Genomic DNA, 17,916 nt, shown 5'->3' with positions numbered 1-17,916 from the left:
TCTGCTCTGTCGCGCCGTCAGCTGCTTCAAAACGCTGCACCGAAATAATGAATTGGGTGTAAAAAATAAATCACATCTTAACCCCAACCACCAGCCTCCGTCCACTGGCTCTCGCTGAGGGGGTGGCGTTGATTTTAAAAATCGTGTTGTTTGATTTGAAAGCCTTGCACGGTCTGCGACCCTCTTCACCGAGAGCACTGAGGTCATGTAGCACAAAATCACACAAGGGGTTCTGCAGGGGGCTTTAACAGGTCCCGTCCTTTGACAGTCCCCGGGTCTTGACTCTCTAAGAAGACAGGACCACCCCCCCCCCTCCAAAAAAAAGGGGAAAAAATGGAAGAAATCTCGGGAAAGGCAATTCAATGAGAGACCCCTTTGCAGGTGGGTGTCAATGCAACACAAGACACGGGAAAGAACTCGTCTGTCATCTGGACCACCTACTCCTCGCGCAGGTCCAAGATGTCGGCTGAAGTCCTGGGGGGAGGCCGAGCTTTCTCCCGTTTTTACCCCCAAACCAGGCTTTGGAGTGAGCCGCCTTTCCACATCAGCTCTTATGGAGGTTTTTAAAAGACCTGCCTTTCACTGTGCATGATGGGATAGCGGTGGAGGTTTTCATTGATTGTTTGCGTTGCTTGTACAGGACTTTGGCGCAACTTCTGCCTTTAAAAAATGTGCTTTTATAAATGAATAAATAATCCAATCTAAGCTCACGTGCATACCGTGAAAGGCGCTATACACAGTAAACTGTAAAACTTTCCATTGAGAGCGCTTTGTGACAATGCGCAGTACGAAAGGCGCTATATACACGCCGCGCACACTTCTGACGGTGCCCATCACGATGAGCATCATTTACAACGGGACAGATTGTATGGAGGCTTAAATGGGATGTACAAAGAAAAAAAAAACAGAGATTTTGTGCCAGCGCACATCGTGAAAGGGCAGTCATGCAGCCATTACCCAACTCGGGGGGTGCCGAGGTCTCCAAGCCAGCACAAGGCAGGAACAAACCCCGGATGGGGGTCAGAGCACAGGGTCAGCCATTGTGGAGTAACTGCTGTTAGTAATGTGATGGGAGGAAACCCACGCAGACACGGGGAGAACATGCAAACTCCATGCAGGGAGGACCCGGGAAGCGAACCTGGGGGTCTCCTAACTGCGAGGCAGCAGCGCTACCCACTGCGCCACCGTGCCGCCCTATCGTGAAAGGTGCGATATATAAAAAAAAAAAACAACTTTCTGTGTGAAACGCTTCATGACAAGGCACACGATGACAGGCGCTATACACTGAAATGTCAACTTTCTGTTAGCGCATATTGTGAAAGGCGCTATATACACTCAAGCTTTCTTTATAAAGCACTTTCGACACTGAATACTTTGAAAGGCAGTATTATAATACATGTTTTTTATTAGAGTACCACACACAATGAGACAATGTTGTGCCATTGCCTGCTGTGAAAGGCGCTTTATAAAACTAATATCGTCTTAGTGGCTCTGAGGCTAAAGATCTGCCGCCAAAGAGGATCCTACTCTGCTGGACCCCCGAGCAAGACCCTTAACCTGCTGTTACTCCAGGGGTGCTACACAATGGCTGACCCTGTGCTCTGACCCCCCAAGGGGAATGCGAAAACTAACGAGTTCCTAATACAAGAAATTATAAAAGGCGAAATAAAGAACAAAAGGAAAAAATCGAATTCATTGTTTGTCCCAGTTTATGGGTGCTAATCAGGAGGAAGTGCTTGAAAGGCACCTGAGGAGGAGGAGGAGGAGGAGGAAGAGGAGGAAGAATCGATTCCTTTGGAAAGGTTCCGTTTGCTCTGCTGAGTAAGCGATTCTGTCGTGAACATTAGAACATTAGAAGACTCTGGACGAGAACAGGCCATTCAGCCCAACAAAGCTCGCCAGTCCTATCCACTTATTTCTTCCAAGTTGAGTTTTGAAAGTCCCTAACGTCTTACTGTCTACCACACTACTTGGTCTCTTATTCCAAGTGTCTATCGTTCTTGGTGTAAAGAAAAACTTCCTAATGTTTGTGTGAAATTTCCCCTTAACAAGTTTCCAACTGTGTCCCGTGTTCTTGATGAGCTCATTTTAAAATACAAGTCTCGATCCACTGTACTAATTCCCTTCATAATTTTAAACACTTCAATCATGTCACCTCTTAATCTTCTTTTGCTTAAACTGTAAAGGCTCAGCTCTTTTAATCTTTCCTCATAATTCAACCCCTGTAGACCTGGAATCAGCCTAGTCGCTCTTCTCTGACCTTTTCTAGTGCTGCTATGTCCTTTTTGTAGCCTGGAGACCAAAACTGCACACAGTACTCAAGATGAGGCCTCACCAGTGCATTATAAAGGTTGAGCATAACCTCCTTGGACTTGTACTCACAGATCGGCTATATAACCTAACATTCTGTTAGCCTTCTTAATGGCTTCTGAACACTGTTGAAGTTGATAGCTTGAGTCCACTATGACTCCTAAATCCTTCTCATAAGGTGTACTCTCGATTTTCTGACCGCCCATTGTGTATTCAAACCTAATATTTTTACTTCCTATGTGTAATACTTTACATTTACTGACATTAAATTTCATCTGCCACAAATCTGCCCAAGCCTGTCTGCTATCCAAGTCCTTCTGTAATGATATAACGGATTCCAAATTATCTGCTAATCCACCTATCTTGGTATCATCTGCAAACTTAACCAGCTTGTTACTTATATTCCTATCTAAATCATTTATATATATTAAAAATAGCAGCGCCCTAGCACTGACCCCTGTGGAACACCACTCTTAACATCGCCAGTTCTGATGAGGTTCCTCGCACCATCACCCTCTGCTTCCTGTGTCTGAGCCAATTCTGCACCCATCTAAAAACATCACCCTGAACTCCCACTTCTTTTAACTTGATGCCCAACCTCTCATGTGGCACCTTATCAAATGCTTTCTGAAAGTCCAGATAAATAATATCATAAGCTCCACTTTGATCGTATCCTTTTGTTGCCTCCTCATAGAATTCCAACATGTTAGTAAAACACGACCTCCCTCTTCTGAACCCATGCTGACTGTTCAGAATAACTCCTGTCCTTGTCATGTGTTGCTCAATCTTATCCTTAATAATTCCTTCCATTAATTTTCCTGTGATGCTTGTTAAGCTTACTGGCCTATAGTTGCTTGGATCTGCCCTGTCACCCTTTTTATATAATGGGATGATATTTGCCATTTTCCAGTCCTTTGGAATCTCTCCAGTGCACAGTGACTTCCTAAAAATGTGTCAAGGGTTTATATATGTACTCACTAGCCTCCTTAAGAACACGAGGATAAATATTATCTGGGCCTGGTGATTTGTTTGATTTCATCTTATTTAATCTGAGCAGCACTTCTCCTCTACAATTTCCAAATCCCTCAGTACCTCCTTAGTAGTTGTGTTACCTCTGGCAGGTTATCCACTTGCTCACTTGTAAACACCTCAGAAAAATGTAAGTTTAGGGCATCTGCTATTTCATTGTCTGTATCTTTTAATTCCCTTTACTGTTCCTGATGAACTTGACCTCCTCCTTAACTGTTCTTTTACTACTAAAATACTGAAAGAATCTCTTGGGGTCTTCTTTCGCCTTATCTGCTATATTCCTCTCCAACTGTCTTTTAGCCTCTCTGATATCCTTCTTAATGGTTGCCCTCATTTTCTCATACGCTACGGTTCTCTTTGCAGTCATTAGTCTTATATGCCTTATACAGCAGTTTTTCCTTTGCAACTTCTTTTTAAATCTTTATTAATCCATCGTGGAGATTTTTTAGTTTCCTATTACTTCCAAATTTAGGTATGTATCTGTCCTGCATTACATGTAAAACATTTTAAACCTGTTCCACTGCTCCTCGACTGTCTCCACATTTAAAAGCTTATCCCAGTCTATCCTACTTAGACTTTGTCACATCTGCTCAAAATTAGCCCTACTAAAGTTCAACTTAACAATTTTAGTCTTTGCATCTGTACTCTTACAAAATACTGAGAATTGTATTACATTATGGTCACTTGACCCTAGTGGTTCAATCACCTCTACACCCTCAATTCTATCCTGATTATTACAGAATACTAAATCCAGACAGGCTTCACCCCTTGTTGGTGCTTTAACATGCTGTGTTAAAAACAGTCGCTGATTACTTCTAAAACTCCTGCTCTTGTGCTCCTCCATCTGTAAGGTTATCCCAGTTAATATTTGGATAATTAAAGTCCCCATGACTATAATATCCCCTGTAAACTTGCCTTTTGATATTACTAAAAGATGTGTGTTGAAATTACTGTCTGAATTGGGTGGTCTATAACACACTCCTAAAATGAGACCTTTTCCCTAATATTTTCCAGGTGAAGCCACACGTCCTCACTAAGATGGGGCTCATCATCCAACTGAAGATGACTTACATTTAATCCCTGTTTGGCATAAACAGCAACCCCACCTCCTTTTCTGTTCTGTCTATCCTTCCTAATAATGTGTATCCCTCTATGTTACACTCATCCCCATCTTTGTTATTTAGCCAGGTTTCCGTTATTGCTATAATATCATAATTGTGCTCTGCTACATACAACTCCAACTCACTTACCTTATTTTTGATACTTCTAGCATTAAGGCAAGCTATTTTTAATGTGTTAATCCTTCTATCTTTACGTGTTTGCTTAAAATTTACATTACTATGCATTTTTATTTCTACACCATTGTTTGTTCTTCCATGTATAGATCTAAATCTGGCCTGTCCTAAACTCCCTGCCCTCCAAATCCTCGACTAGCCTACACATACGCCTCCCCAATACATTGGTGCCCCTCCGTTCAGATGTAACCCGTCACGGCGGAGCAGGTCCCATCTGTTCCAAAAGGAGTCCCAATGCCCCATAAACCTATACCCTTCTACCCTGCACCAAGATTTGAGCCACGCGTTAAGCCTTCTAATCTCCTCAATCTTACCTGGACTGGCGCGTGGCACAGGCAGAACTTCGGAGAAGACTACCTTGTCAGTTCTGCTCCTCAGCTTGGTACCTAACTCTTTGAATTTGGATCGCAGAGCTGACAGACTACCCTTATGTAGGTGAAGGTTTGGTATGTAAGAGAATTCGCTGTCATTATGACGGGGCCAGCAGGGGGCGCTGTGTTCCATTAAGGTCAGCCCTCTGACTGAAGAAGGTGAAAAGGCGCTATATGAGCGAGGGGACTGCACTCCTTTTTTTTTTGTCACGTCACCCGATCCTGGATGTGTGGTTTCTTTTTATTCATGGCAGAATTTAACAACAGTCCACACTGCAAAAGGCGCTATATACATCCATATACTGTACATATACACACACACACACAGGCGATGCGACATAACAGAGGGGAGTAGAAATGTCTCTTTAGAAAAACAGACAGACCATTGCATTTGGAATCCACTATGAGAAAGGCGCTATATTACAGAAAGGCTCAGCTTTAAGACCGGCACTGGGGATTTGGGGTCGCTTGCCATGTCAAAGTCTGTCACATTACGGTCCAGTCAAGACCACCTGCCCTCGGTGGTCACTTCCTGGGCCAAATGGCCACCAGCGGCTGGACCAAGCGGCCGAGGAGGCTGCGGTAGGCCTGGCTGAACTGGCGGTTCATGGCGGCGTACAGGATGGGGTTGATGCAGCTGTTGAGCCACGTGAGGTTGGCGCAGAGCATGTGGACCACCTGCGGCGCTTGGCCTTTCTTGTCGAAGATGTTGAGGAGGAGGAAAGGCGCGAAGCAGAAGACGAAGCAGAGGAAGACAGTGAAGCACATGCGGTTGACCCGGCGGAACTCGCCGTCTGAGTCCTTGGAGGCGGGTGGCACCACCGTACCACCGACTGCCATGCTTCTCTTGGGCCGCCCGGTCCACGTCTCGCTGCTATTGGGCCGCCCGGTGGACATCTCGCTGCTCTCGGGGGCGTCCGTCACGTTGGTGCTGATGCTCTCCAGCCCACTGTCGGCATCCACCACGGGCGTCTTGGTAGGCGCTGCCCGCGGCAGCTTGTACTGCTCCAGGTTCTTGGAGGCCAACCTCACCTTGCGGTGGATCAGAAAGTAGAAGACACCCACGCAGCTCTGGGCGAAGATGAAGTAGAAGAAGAGCAAGATGGTGGTGTAGGGCTGCGCTCGCACGCGGTGGAAGCTGCAGGTGCACACCTGCTTGGCGAAGACGTAGAAATTCCAGAGCGGGCTGAAGCTGGCGAGGCCCAGCGCCCAGGTGGACAGCAGGATGAGCACCAGGCCGGAGCGGCAGAAGATGCGCTCGAAGGTCTGCCGGTGAGCGATGAGCAGGTAGCGGCTGGCGGCAATCAGGCACAGCGTGAGGACGGACACCGAGTTGGAGAGGAAGAGCAGCAGGCCGAAGAGGCGGCAGAAGCTGGGCCCGCAGCGCCAGCGCAGGTGCAGGTACGAGTCCACCGAGATGGGCTGCAGGAAGGTGCAGTAGAGGAGGTCCGCCACGGTCAGGTTCAGGATGAGCGCGTTGAAGGGCGTCTGCAGCTTGCGGTCCGTGGCGAAAGCCAGCAGGGTCAAGGAGTTGCCCACCGTGCCCACGAGGGTCACCGCCACCCCCCAGAGGACGCCAAAATAGCGGTAGCCCTCCACAGAGGGGTCATAGCAGGTGAAGTTATCCACAGTGAAGTTCAAAGGCATGCCGGGCAGAGTCCCTTCCTGAGAAAAAAAGAAAGAAACACGGGGGGTTAATGGAGAGGCCATCGCCGGGGTGCCCAGCTGGCACCTCCACACCAGACCACAGGCTAACAAGCACCATCTGTATACACTGAAAAAAAGTACAACACTGATGTTGTTCATTCAACGTACATTTTCTCTTTCAAGCAACTTCAGATTAGTCATTTAGTGTTGTAGCTTAAAATATTTGGTCTCAGATCTCAATCAAAGTAAAATAAAATGTGTTTGTACCAAAGTAAGTTACGGTGGAGGGAATTAACACAAAAATCCTATTTCAGTAAACTTAATATTTTCGGTTGTTCGTGTGCTGTGTTTGAGAGGCCGTTTGTATTTTTTTCCAGTCGAACTTCCCAGCGTCCTGGCTTTCCAACTGCCAGAAGAACAACTTAACAAATAGATTAACTTCAGTAAAAAAACAAGTGAATTACACCCAGTCACTCTAAATGGTTCGCCTCAACTGAAAAATTGTGGGATCAATAAGCTAAAAAAGATTTATATTGGTTCAGATTGAAAATATTACGTGTGAATCATTACCAAACTTTTTTCAGTGTATGTGGGGGCTTTGGGGAAGTTCCAGCGGCGGGTGTACTTCCTCTAAGTCGGCTGCATTTCCTGTTACATGTATAGCGCCTTGTGGGCTCTCCTCACTTTACCAGAATACGGACCTCAACGCGTGAGGGCATCGAGTAACTTCCACAGGGAATTTACCAATGCTGGGCGCAATGCTGGCACTAGTGAGTCACTGACCACAAAGCAGAAGCCGGTCACCTCTCTCGATCTCTTTGTTTTATTGTCACCCCAATGAGAACCGCATCGTCTGAGAAGGAATTCACGTCTAGGGCAGCGAGCTTTTAACATCGCAATTCACCAGGATTACCTTCTTTAACAGCAGCCCATCCTTGAAAGGGTGAGGTGCTTGTAAGCGATTCCCACCACACAGTACTTCCCACCGGAGTCTTTAATGCACCTGCGGTGGGCTGGCACCCTGCCCGGGGTTTGTTTCCTGCCTTGAGCCCTGTGTTGGCTGGGATTGGCTCCAGCAGACCCCCGTGACCCTGTGTTAGGATGTAGCGGGTTTAATAATGGATGGATGGGTCTTTAATGCACAACGTGCCTTCTGCAGCAATTCCCACCACAAACGTATTCCACGTAACAATCTTCAATGCACAAGCGATTCCCACACACACAGTACTCCCCACCGGAGTCTTCGATGGTCTAAAAATGGCCTCTGCTGTGTGCCATCACCCACTATAGAGTTCCAATCTGCCACTGGGAGCCACATCAGCACAAGTAGTGAGCATCAGGGGCTTCACGAAGTGGGTGTCCATGACGGGGCCTAAGACCACTAGAGGAGACGCAGTGTCAGTTGGAATGGCACAGACTCTGGAGCGGTGTGCAAAAGGAATGGCAGTCTGATGGACCAGTCTGGGTTTGGTGGATGCCAGGAGATCACTCAGGGTGGCATTGTGCCCGCTGTAAAGTGTGGTGGAGGGGGGCTAACAGCAGTGTGGGGAGCCTGGCCCCTTGGGTCCAGTGATGGGTCCTCTTGGTACCACAGCACCTTTCTTTGCCATCTGAGGGGCAGATTCAAGATGATACCTGCCTCTCCCCGATAGCCGGGAGATCTCTTAGAAATTGTGACCACTCATGGGAAGGGGCCTTCAGTTTTGGACCAAAGCAGATGGAGGCCGAGCTTTACTATCAGGCCGAGACTGCGGATTTCCATTCATTAATAATAACACTACATTTTCTTGATATAGCGCCTTTCCCACACTCAATAACTTTAACTCCGCTTAAGACGGGGCCATTAAGGAGGCGCCCAGGCCTTGAACCCTTTGCTCCATCTTCATTCACGAGGGTCCGCCTCCTGCAGTGACTGTCACGACAACTCGTTTTCACTTTCACGAAACTAACAGGATGCACACTTCATACACCAAGGGGCGTGGTCTCCGGACTCTGATGATGCTGAGTGGGCGTGGTTTACAAAAAAGTAACAGCATGTGCGCTTCAGACACCAAGGGGTGTGGTCTTCAGACTCCAATGATGCTGAGCGGGCGTGGTTTACAAAAAGTAACAATATGTGTGCTTCAGACACCAAGGGGCACACGCTCCCTAAAGTCCACGATATTAATACACAGGGAGTGCCATTTGTACTACAGAGGGGGTGTGCGCTTCTGACACTAAGGGGTGTGGTCTTTGGACTCTGATGGTGTGGAGTGGGCGTGGCTTATGAAAAGTAACAGCATGTGTGCTTCAGACTCCAATGATGCTGAGTGGGCGTGGTTTACAAAAAGTAACAGCATGTGTACTTCAGACACCAAGGGGCGTGGTCTTCAGACTCCAATGATGCTGAGTGGGCGTGGTTTATGAAAAGTAACAGTATGTGCGCTTCAGACACCAAGGGGCGTGGTCTTCAGACTCCAATGATGCTGAGTGGGCGTGGTTTATGAAAAGTAACAGTATGTGCGCTTCAGACACCAAGGGGCACACGCTCCCTAAAGTCCACGATATTAATACACAGGGGGTGCTGTTTGTGATCATGAGGAATCGTGTGGTGATTCAGAAACCAAGGGGAGTGGTCGTCGGACTCTGAGGATACTTAGTGGGCACCGTTATCCGCTGGGTGCCGTTTATGAAGTCTCCTTAAAGGCTGAATTGGGGGTAGGTGTGCTTTAGGGTTACGATTAGTTTATGGGTCGTCAAAGTCTAATAACACCTGCAATGGACATGGGGGGGAGAGGGGTGACATCCATCGACCCCACCTATGACTACAAATGGCCTTCGACTGGCACGGTTGGCAGGACAAACAGATTAAGAAAACCTGAACTTTACCCGTGTGTGGGCAGTCCTTCTAAAATCAGGAGCCACTGGTATGTCACAAATCTCTTCACGGTGATTTACTGTAGGGCGCCTCCATGTGAGAATTCCCATCTGCATAATCTGTTACGTGTAAGTGGAGGAAGCTGCTTTAATTCCGGCTGCTTTTTGTTTCACCACAGAAGGGGAACAAATAGAAGATAAAACAGAGAGATTGTTTTCTTCCTTCTTTCAAGAGACCCCTGGTTTTTTGCATCTGGACTGTGCTATCATAAGATGTCTCAGTCTAACCCTTACCATACCAATGCTGGGGGTCTCTGTTTTGGACGTCCCCCCCATCTCTCTGCGCGTCAGGGGACTGAGACCCTGAAGTGTGGTGCAGACTCACTTGGGGAAGCAAACTGGGGGTTTGGGAGAAAGGAAAGAGAGCTGGGCACTCCTTATCTGTCCTTGTCACCCCCACAATTCTAAGCACCACAATAATGACAAAGCTCCTCGGCCATAATACCAGACAACAACAAAACGAAATCAGAGTTCAACTGAATTTTGGACACTACTCAAAATTACAAAATGTCCTCAAATGCGCAGAAGCAGCCTCTCTCTCTGCCCATACATTGCGGTTTGCAACCTGGAATGTCAAAGGTCTCAATCATGATCTAAAGAGAAAAATGTCTTCTCCCACCTCTCAGGCCTAAATGCTAAGATGACATTCATTTTGCAGGAGACCCAGACCCGTTTCGATTGCCAAAAGATTGAATCGGCCACTCCAGCTATTCAAAGAAACCCAGAAGAGTGGGAATCTTAATACAGAAGAAAAACTCAATTGTCGCATCAGATTTAGTGCCTGACCCTAAAAGGCACCATGTCATGGCGATGGCTAATTTATTTCATTCTAAAGTCATTTTGATAAATCTCTATAGAGTGTCACATGCATGCACATAGGGGACAGTCCTAGTGACTGAAATTCTACCGCCTCTCCAGGGGCTGGCGCTGTGTTCTAATGTCCTTTCTCCTCCTCCCCTCTGCAGACCCGATGATCGACGGCTATACCACCTCTGACATCACTTCTGGTGCCCGTCCACCTGGAACCGCCTCTTCCTGCCATTAGGATTCAAAACCTGAAGCTCCACCAGCTTTGATAGTTCACTAAAAGTCACCTTGGCGATTATTGTGTTTGCTTTACCTTATTTTGATTTGACCAGTTATACTGGGTGACTAGGGTGGTCACTGTTGTGTCCTTATCTTATAGCTCCTGATTTAAAAGTGGAGACTTTATTCAAAATGTACTTGCATCATCTCCCAATATGGGCACTCCAAACATTTCAATGGCTGGAGACATTTCATTGCATCTTTAAATCCCGACGTGGACAGATCATGAACTTCAGGGACAATAGCATCTAATACCACAAAGACAATCACACAATTTGGAATGAGTCATAACAGACCAAACCCATGGAGGTTATTAAATCCACATTCAAGAGTATATTCCTTCTTCTCCCCAGTTTATCATAGTTACCCAACAACTGATTATCTATCTCCTTGATAATTTATTGCCCACTATCAAACCTTGAAAGTATGACGCGATCGTTATCTCTGTTCGTGCTCCTCTTGATCTTGGAGCTTGAACCCCTACACACTCCTGTCATAGCTGGCGTCTTCACCCTCCGTTGTTAGCAGATGTGAACTTTACAGAGTTCATCTCTGGACAAACAAATGATTTTTTTAAAGACTAAAACATCCTCAGTGGTTTACACAGGAATACTTTAGGAAACTCTGAAGGCGTTTTCAAGAGAACAGATTATTTCATATCTAACTCACATAACAATAAATTGGAGACCAAGACGTTGTCAGAGTGAATCAGTGAAATCTCCAGAAAAGACCAAGAAAATGCCAGGTCTCCAGATGAGGCACTTCACAGGGAAAGACCACCTGGGTCATCAGAATTGAACCTCGACAGCAACAGGCAACAGAAACAAAAACTCATCTTGAAGTTGCAGTGTCATTACTATGAAGAAGGTGAGAAGGCTAATAAGACCTTAGCTCAACAAATCCACAAGGAGGACGTTCGCAATGCAATAACTGAAATTACCAACACAACTGGAGCTAAAAATTCATTGACCATAAAAATGTATCGCACACATTTAGAGAGAACTACAAGTCCTTATACTCCACTCAGATTAAAGAAGGTGAGACACGATCTAAGAAGTTTGACGCAACACACCTACATACGGACACTCTCAGAATTACGATGCAATAAACTCACTCCAAAGTGGGAAAACTGCAGGCCCAGATGGCAACCCAGTGGAACTTTATAAGTTAGCTCCACTATTATTAGCACGTTTATTGAAGCTAGAGACAACAAAATTTTATCTCAAATGTTTTGGGTTTAGCAAGTTACTACTGCCAGTCTGTGCCTCGCTTCTTAGAGAGGCCGACACCGTTAACAAACCCAACAAAAAAGTGTGCTCCTAGTCTTGTGGTATGTGCTAAAAACGCCAGATTTCTCCTTACCTTTTCTTCTCCACACGAACACTTCGGACCTGTTTATCCAAGAAAAATAAGAATGTATTACCTCTGACATTTTCAAAGTTACTAGATGCTATAATTTCATTTCAAAATGGGAAAGCAGTGGGCCCCGATGGCTACCCAGTGGAATTTTAGAAAACATTCTCTTAACTATTATTACGTATGTTTATAGAAACTAAAGGCAAACCTAAAACTTTTCGCCACGACGCCAAGCATTAATAACCAACTTTCCTTAAGAAGAACAAGGCATTTCTACAATGTGCATCATGGTACGGGGTTCCTTACCAGGATGGGAGGCCAGAATATTGGAGAGTGAAGATGAAAGGTGAGGACTGTTCTGCCACAGCCAGGAGGTCAATGCAATGGGAGAACCAGGGGAGACAACAGTCTATGGATCCTTTATTGCCTGATGTGCTAGGTGGCAGCACCCCTGAGATTTTGTACCCTGCAGGGTACCCACAGTACATGCTGGTAAGTTGAGTTCCAGGAGGTCTTTGCGTGCCAGCAGAGGGTGCTGCAGGGATGCATAATCCCTATATTATGAGATGTCTTTCTGAGCCGGAAGTGCTTCCTAATACTGGAAGTACTCAGAGATCTAAGATCAAAGGAGCCACTCTGCCTTGTCTGAGGTGTGAGCATTGGATGGCAGAGGGCAAAACTCTTTGGAGGAGTGGAAGAAGAGAGGAGGACCCATACCTCTGCGTTTGTGCTCACCGCTTTGTTTAATAATGAAAGGGACAATATTTGAACCCATGATTGTTTTGGGTGTGATTGTGTTGGGAGATGCACTAGTTCAGAGGTATTTCCGGCGCCGCATCCGAGTGGCAGCCTTTCCAGCAGCTCCGTATACGACTTTATCTTTTAACCTTTTTATCTCTATTTTTCTCTATCTCACTCATCACTTCTACCACTTTCTTTTATGTGGAATTGCTCCCTGGACACTTTTTACACATTTTACACATTTTTACTATTTTACTATTTGACATGGATTGTTACACTCTGAGAATCGCCTATTCAAGAAGTCAGCTTAAAGCATTGAGAAGAAATGCCTATGCCGGTGTGGTTCCTTATTTACCTGACTCTTTTTTTTTTTTTTGGTGAATTTCCCCTTGGGATTAATAAAGTATCTATCTATCTATCTATCTATCTATCTATCTATCTATCTATCTATTCTACTGGTTAAATTGGGTGACAAATATACACACTAGCTGGAAATCTGCACCGATTGATGAATTTACACCCGCCTGGTCAGCAATGGAAATGAAATCTTGTTGTTATGTCTTTATAAGCCCTGCTTTGTGTCCCAGTAAATTCTAACTTTCATCAATATACCAGTAAGCCAGTCATGCACCACTCCCTCAGAATATGGAGCCCACGAAAGACGCACTTCAAGGCAAAGAAACTTATCTGTTGCTCCTTTACATGATAATCGCCTTTTTCAACCTTTTCAAACCTGCACAATATTAAAACAATTGGAGAACTGCATATACATACCATATTTGCATCTTTGGAACAATTATGCTTCAAATTAAAACTTCCAGGAGAGGAAAACTACGACTTGCTTCATAATGTGGACCAACTCGTTTAAGTTGGATTCCCTTTAATGAAGAACACCTGGCAAACTAAAGTCACAAATCTCTCGGAGCTTGATAGCAAAAAGATCGGAGAAATAAAATTAGCAGACCTGATCATTGACCAAATAGATGTCTCTGAACGGTGACGCCCCGTGCGCCTGCAGCAGAGTCGCTCAATCCATTAGGTGACGAGGGCGAGCACCACAGGGCTCCTTTTAGGAGAGTTAAGGGGCGGGCGCGCGCTCCCAACACTGAGGAACGCACTTTATGTAACTATAGCAGCGCGCATGCGCGCGCGGTTCGGACTCCGCCAATCCATCCACGCTCTCTGGACAACGAGGAGCGCCGTTTTAGTAATTCGGGAGGGACATTAAAGATTTCACTTTTTTTCCATACATATTAGGAAGCTATTCGAAGTAGAATAAGCCAGCTCCATATTGTCATTCCTTGTAATCGGTGTTTGTGGGCATATATGACTCTCACCGTTCCAGTCTAAGAGTGAATCTGCCCTTAACTGGATTATTGCAAACACGCCAACATCGCGAATTTCGAAATCCCGCGTACCTACCATGAACTTTTAGTCTGCCCACAACGAAATTATTACAAAAATGTCAACATCGCGACTTTCGAAATGTCGCATACTGCACCTGACATGTACTATTACTGTACTATCAGTGAACCGCCAAGCCTCGCGCCTTAACGCCTCCAACATAACTTGGCCAGTTTCATTCCGACTGAGATGGTGGCTGCTGGGCATCTCGCAAATCAGCGACATGGTCGGTCCTCCGGCATTTGTAGATTTTTTCCAGCTGCACGCAGCAGTTGCGTTGATAGCGAAGCAATCGCTAAAGTGAACGCAAATAGCGCCGGGGTTTTCACTTGCTGTCCGGTCACCAAGGAGCGGCTCTACCGTCGGGGCATTTTGGGTGCGCGCCCAGGGCCACGTGACGATATGGGGGCCATTGATAATACGATGGCATAAATGATCAAAGTTGCAAACCCCCTCCTCGCCCTCTCTCATGACGCGATCAAGTCTCGCGCCGAAATCAAAAGTGAGAAGCGCTGGTGTCAGCGTGCTGCATTCTTAAAAGTACGATCAACTCTCTGTTAAGGAGCCAAATCAAAGGGCCTTAATCCGGTGTTAAGGTATCACCAAAAAATTCAGCGTCGACATCAGACTCTGGCACGTTCTTCGCATTTTCGTTTGTTTCATTTCGCTATTAAAAACCTCAAAACGGCTGTTTGTCAAGACATCGTTGTCTTTACCTACAAGACAACAGCCCAACAGTAGTGGGCGATTCACGAACGGTTCTTTCGGTTTGAAGGTCTCTCGAGTCAGTGGAGCTCAACGGGAGAGCTCAGTAAGCCACTTCAATGTAGCCGCCTGCGAACGTCACGTGTTTTGAGCGGCTGTGATTGGCAACACTTCCAGTCAGATTTTCTAAACCCTGTTATTTGCACATGCGCTGTTTAATCCCCATCCACACCGGTACTTTCCAAACACTTTTAAGAGTTTTTGAATGATAAAAGTTAACACTGGGAATATATTATCATCTGCTATTTTAATCAAGGGAGATGTGTATGAAAATGCAAGGAAACAGCATAGACTAATTTGCATTTGATTTACAAAAAGAAAAAATTAAGAAGCAAAGCCATAGGGTGGACCACTGAGGAGGCTCACCCAGGCTCAGTTCTGTCGCCGCTTCTGAACCAGACGTGAGACGTGAGTTACATTTGATTAGACGACAGTTTCGGCGATTTTCAGTCATAGATGCCACATTTACGTACAAATAATATACCCAAAGTGCTTAACATGCCAAGGAAATAGTTACATTCGAAAAAAATTAAACTTAAATAAGGATATTGAAAAACTAGTATACATAAGATAAATAATGCACACTTACAGTAACCTGCGGACCCGAACTTGTTCACCGCGACTTCTAGGGCGACGTGCCGTCCGCCGTATGCCACGGTGTCGAGGCGCCATCCTTTCCTCAACTCCCCTCTCTCTCGCCAGCTCCACCTTTTCAGCTCCTCAGCTACCGAGACCACCACATCAACCTTCCGTAACTGCCCCGTCCCTTTGTACGGCTCTCCATAAACCGATCAGCTTTCTGGTGTTACCCGTGCAACTCGTCCTCCACCGTTTACCTTCTCCCTACCGACTCGGCGATCACCGTTCCTCTCGGGCTCGGTTTTATTTTTTTTTTTGCCTGCACTTACTTCTCTCCCTTTTGTACTAAAACAACGCTCACTTGGTGCTTTCTGATTGACGGGCTGCTGACGGGCGGCACTCAGTAATTGACGCCAGCGCGCGCTCCCGCACCACATTGAACAACACAAGTTGGTCCGTCGCTACAAGCATTAAACAAAGAAAGCAAACTTCGCCCCTTTTATCGCCTCATGAAAATCGCTTCCATTATAATCGGAAACACAATGTAGACTTGGACGATGATCGTTCAGGGGCCCTGTTTGTGCCCTGCCAATGCCCACCCTGCAGTACAGATGGCAGATGAACCCTTCTCTGTTTTGTTTGCACGTTGTCTGTGCCTTCGCTGTATAGGCAGCAATACTTTTTTTTTTATATTTCATAAATCTCGTATCAAGGTTATTTATAGAGCCTATTATGTATGGATCTAAATCAGTGAAAGGAAACCTTTTTCGAGTTGCGGCGCACTAAGTCCAAAAATTTTCTTTCGCGGCGCACCTGAGAGACTGCCCATAAATAAAGTCGTGACGACACAATCTATGGACAATCGCCAATAAAAACAGTTAGGTTTACAAGTTTGAAAGACATTTTCTTAATAAATGAATCAAAGGATAAATCTTAAATGTAATTAAAGTGAACGTTGAGATTGTTTTTCAGCACATATGAGATTGATGCGAGGATTAGTTTTCGAAAGACAGACGCGCATTTCCTTGTCGATCATCTGAAGTCTCTCGCGTTTCTTAGACTTCATTTCCGTAAGTGTTTTTCCAACATAAAATATATTTTTTTTAAAACATTTTTAATCAACCAAAAGTTCAAAACCACTAGCAATTTTTAATATTTTAAACTTTGGAGAAACACTTTGGTGCTTTTATTCATAAGAGTGCCCAGTTTGCCCTCACAAGCACAATTTCAGTAAAACAAGCACAGTGGACCCAGCAGATTAACCCTTCACCCCCATTACTTACCTCAGTCATGAAGCCCCTCGAGTTGCTCTGCGCAGCTCTGCTCTGCTGTGTCGTGTCTGCCTCTTTGCCCTCCCGTTGACACCCCCGCCTCTTATAGCGGCACCTCCCGCCTTGCTCAATGCATTCTCCTGTCACACTCAGTGCTACAACTTCTCTCTTTTTCAGTTTGTTTCCTCATTTCATTGAGTTTTTTTTTTAACCTCATCCACAGCGTTGTGTTTGGTGTCGAGAGTTTGGTTTGTCCACAATAAGGCTTCAGGTCAGCAGGGGAAAAGCAAACGTGACATTTGGTCCTTTGAATGAACACTCGGGTGACATTGTGGTGAGGCGTGTGTCTGTGTGTCTGTGTTCGAGCTCGCCGGGTAAAGTGATGGGGGGCCTTAGGGGCTGCGGGTTCAAACTTTACCTCCTTATCCTAATGTCCATCAGGGGTGACCACTGAGTTCATTCATTCTGTGACCCTTTGGACTTCCAACTCAAGTCTTAAACGGACTGAAGACTCTGAACATGTCACCGTGTAGTGTCACTCTAACACCCACACTCTTAAAAATAAAGGTGCCCGAGTGGTTCTTCAGAGCGATTCCATAGGGGAGACCATGTTTGTTTCCCAAAAGACCCATCCAAGTTCCAGAAAGATCCTTATATTTATTTAGATCTGTAACAGGCGCCATGGAGTGAATAGCCACGAATCGATAGTAACAGATTTGTGGGTCCTGATTTTGAAAAGACTCTCCGTGCATATCCATACGGATGCTAAATTCAGGTTTTCTTAATCTAGTATTGCCCTGATAGGTAGCCTACTAAAAATGTAAGATTTCAGTTAGGAACTGTTTCAAAGCACAAAGAACCAACAGCATATATGCGAAGACCCCGACTTTGTCAAACAAAGGAACCACTCAACCCAGTAAAGAACCATAAAGCGCCTTTAAATAACCAGGAGTGCGGTGTAGCCTGCGTCTCCCACTCCGTGTACCCCCGTCACGTTCTCTAGCAGAGAATCGGTGGCCGTCGCTTGCCTGGAGCCGCCTGGTTGAGACCACTAACCCCGACGACCAGAGTGCTTTGAAGAGAGCGCACTCGTGTTCTCTTCCACTTGATTTATTGGCTTGTTTGGATTTCAACAGCGGGCAGCGG

The 17,916-nt window shown here is 45.8% G+C and overlaps 1 protein-coding gene across 3 annotated transcripts; it reads right to left on the bottom strand.

Annotated features, from left to right (window-relative positions):
- Nucleotides 1-5,216: 5,216 nt before the first annotated feature.
- gpr84 (G protein-coupled receptor 84) lies at nt 5,217-16,933 on the bottom strand. 3 transcript variants are annotated; one of them, XM_039749896.1, is made up of 2 exons: nt 16,783-16,933; nt 5,217-6,670 (listed from the first exon to the last, which is right to left on the bottom strand). In XM_039749896.1, the coding sequence occupies exons 1-2, from the start codon at nt 16,789-16,791 to the stop codon at nt 5,531-5,533; spliced, it is 1,149 nt and encodes a 382-aa protein (XP_039605830.1). In that variant the 5' UTR covers nt 16,792-16,933; the 3' UTR covers nt 5,217-5,530. The 3 variants fall into 3 exon arrangements, with proteins under 3 accessions (XP_039605830.1, XP_039605832.1, XP_039605831.1); XM_039749898.1 differs by lacking the exon at nt 16,783-16,933 and adding an exon at nt 13,716-13,731; XM_039749897.1 differs by lacking the exon at nt 16,783-16,933 and adding an exon at nt 13,526-13,543.
- Nucleotides 16,934-17,916: the final 983 nt, after the last annotated feature.

This window comes from Polypterus senegalus, chromosome 3 (genome assembly GCF_016835505.1).
Source record: "Polypterus senegalus isolate Bchr_013 chromosome 3, ASM1683550v1, whole genome shotgun sequence".
Taxonomy (NCBI): Eukaryota; Metazoa; Chordata; class Cladistia; order Polypteriformes; family Polypteridae; genus Polypterus; species Polypterus senegalus.
The sequence above is the reverse complement of the archived record's forward strand: the minus strand, read 5'-3'. Positions and strand labels throughout refer to the sequence as shown.